The sequence below is a fragment of the Emiliania huxleyi genome (genome assembly GCF_000372725.1).
Source record: "Emiliania huxleyi CCMP1516 unplaced genomic scaffold EMIHUscaffold_748, whole genome shotgun sequence".
Classification (NCBI taxonomy): domain Eukaryota; phylum Haptophyta; order Isochrysidales; family Noelaerhabdaceae; genus Emiliania; species Emiliania huxleyi.
The window spans coordinates 1-2,169 of NW_005196394.1; the positions used below are offsets into that span (position 1 = coordinate 1).

Here is a 2,169-nt window from a genome sequence, read left to right on the forward strand (position 1 = left end):
AAAATAGGAAAGGGCAGACCCCCTGGGGTGGGGGAGGGTTAGCCCCCCCCACCCCTTTCCTTAAAAATCCCTGGGGGGGGGGGGGGGGGGGTCCCCCCATCCCCCCCCGGGGGGGGCGGTTTTCTTTTTTTTTTTGGGGGGGGGGGAAAAAAATGGGCCCGGGGGGGGGGAAAAATCGGGATTTTGCCCTTAAAGGGGGGGGGAGTTGAAGGCCCGCATTTCCCCTTTCTCCCCCTCCATTGGGTCCGGAAAAATTTTTTCCCTTCCCTTTCCTAAAACCTGGGGGGCCCGCGGGGTCCAAAAAAAAAAAAGGAAAGGCCCCCCCCCCCCCGGGCCCCCCCCCCCCCCCACAAGGTTGGGCCCGTGGCTCGCAGAAGCTCTCTTTAACTGTAATCTGTATTCCCGTTCAAGCAGAGAAAGGGGCGGGAGAGAGCGACGCGACGAGCGCAGGCGGCGAGCGTGCACGTCGCCTGTGCGGCGTGTCTTGTTCACTCCCCTTTGAGCTTACCGTGTGCCCCCTAGGGCGGGCACTCCCTGCGCCTCCTGCGCTGCGCGTATGGCGGACCCCTCCTTCCGCGCCCTGTTGGCTGTTGTTTGGGATGCCTCGCTCCGAGAAAGCATGTCTCGCAGCTGCGAGAGAAGAAACAGTTAGAGGCTGCGCAGGCCGTCCCGTTTGCATGTGTTTGCCCATAACCTGCTTCGCCGTCAGGCAGCGGAGTTTCTTTTTTTCTCGACGTTTTCCGCAGGAATCTCCTCGCCTCCATGCTCAGGTATCTCTGCTTCCTGCTCGCCGCCGCCTCGCCGCTGGCGTCCGCGCTCCGCGTGGCTCCCGTCGTCGCTGCGCCGGCGGCGCGCGCGAGCCGCAGCTCCCCAGTCAGCATGGGCTGGGAGTGGATCACCGAGGCGGGCGGTCCGCAGGGCGACAAGTTCAAGAAGGCGCGTTGCGCCTTCGCTGCATCCGCTCGCGTCGCCTCCTTGCAGCCGCTCATCGCCTCACCCCGCTCCGCCGCTCCGCGCCCCGTCCCGCCAGGGCACCGACTACATGTTCTTCCAGGGGCCGACCCCCAAGACGGGCGTGCAAGATGACCTGCCAAACCTCTTCTCCAAGGAGAACTTTGAGGAGTTTGAGATCACGCCACTGATGATTGCCGCCGCCGTGACGGGCGGCGGCTCGCTCGCCGTCGTTGCCAGCGTCGTGCTGGCCTAGGCCGTCTCTCCCTTTTCGCAAAATGTGTGTGTGTGTGTGTGTGGTACACCCCTTGTCGCGCCGAGTGCGATACATCTCGTGATTTGGGACCCTTTCTCATGTAGATGCGTGTATGCGCGGAAATTCCCACACGGAGGGTGCGCTGTGGGCCCGCGCCCGCCGCCGCCCGTGCGCCGTGCCCGTGGGGGCCCCCGCCGCCCTGTCGGCCGCAACGGGACGGACCCCCGACAAAACAACCTGAATATAACCTCGTCAGGCGTCCGACGGCGGCAGCGCTCTGTGCCGGCGGAAGGCGGTTCCCCCGACGAGGATCGCCCTCCCCCCGGCCCACTGGCTCGGCCTAGAGAACGGTTCCGAGCTCGGGTTCTGCGAGGGTGAGAGAATGAGCCGCCCTCGGCGCCCGGGCGTCGCCTCGCGAGCGTGGCGTGGCAGACCTCGCAGCAGGCGTGGACCTGCAGTGGACGGCAGGCCGCTGCTAGGAAGCTGCTAGGAACCTTCCTAGGGGTGCGTCTCTCAACGAGGTGCGTGCGTGGTGGGCACAAAAGGGCGGGAGACGGCGCGTGGATGCAGAGGTGATGGCTGGTGGCGCAGCAAGTCCGGCAGTCGGGCCTGCGCGTGGCTGCAGAGGCATATCCCCCCACATCTCCCCACATCTCCCCACATCTCCCCATATGTCGGGCCTGCGCGTGGCTGCAGAGGCGGCTGATGGCGCGGCAGCTCTCGACGTGGCAGCGTACGTCCATCTCGAAGACTTCGAGCTGATCCTACTCCACCATGTCCGCACCGCGTACGCACTCGGCTGCCCGTGTGCGGGACGACCTCGAAACCTCGAGAGGTGTCAGGGCGGTTCCTCCGCCCCCCACTCCTCATCGTCCTCCTCCTCTCCTTGCCGCTGCCCTTCGCGCCCTCGCCGCCCTCGCCGCCCTGCCCACCCGGCCCGGAGAAGGGACTGGCCAGCGAAC

General features: G+C 66.1%; 1 protein-coding gene across 1 annotated transcript; it reads left to right on the top strand.

Moving 5' to 3' along the window:
• Positions 1 to 743: 743 nt before the first annotated feature.
• EMIHUDRAFT_446374 (hypothetical protein) lies at positions 744 to 2,127 on the top strand. The gene is made up of 6 exons (XM_005760630.1): positions 744 to 936; positions 1,031 to 1,547; positions 1,619 to 1,659; positions 1,888 to 1,971; positions 2,058 to 2,090; positions 2,111 to 2,127. The coding sequence occupies exons 1-2, from the start codon at positions 763 to 765 to the stop codon at positions 1,205 to 1,207; spliced, it is 351 nt and encodes a 116-aa protein (XP_005760687.1). The 5' UTR covers positions 744 to 762; the 3' UTR covers positions 1,208 to 1,547; positions 1,619 to 1,659; positions 1,888 to 1,971; positions 2,058 to 2,090; positions 2,111 to 2,127.
• The last annotated feature ends 42 nt before the right edge of the window (positions 2,128 to 2,169 follow it).

What these genes read in the sequence shown, in the direction of transcription:
- EMIHUDRAFT_446374 (XM_005760630.1), top strand. Translation starts at nt 763, where the DNA reads ATGCTCAGGTATCTCTGCTTCCTGCTCGCCGCCGCCTCGCCGCTGGCG. An exon ending in AGGGCGACAAGTTCAAGAAG is followed by an intron (nt 937 to 1,030) that starts GCGCGTTGCGCC and finishes CCGTCCCGCCAG; the next exon opens with GGCACCGACTACATGTTCTT.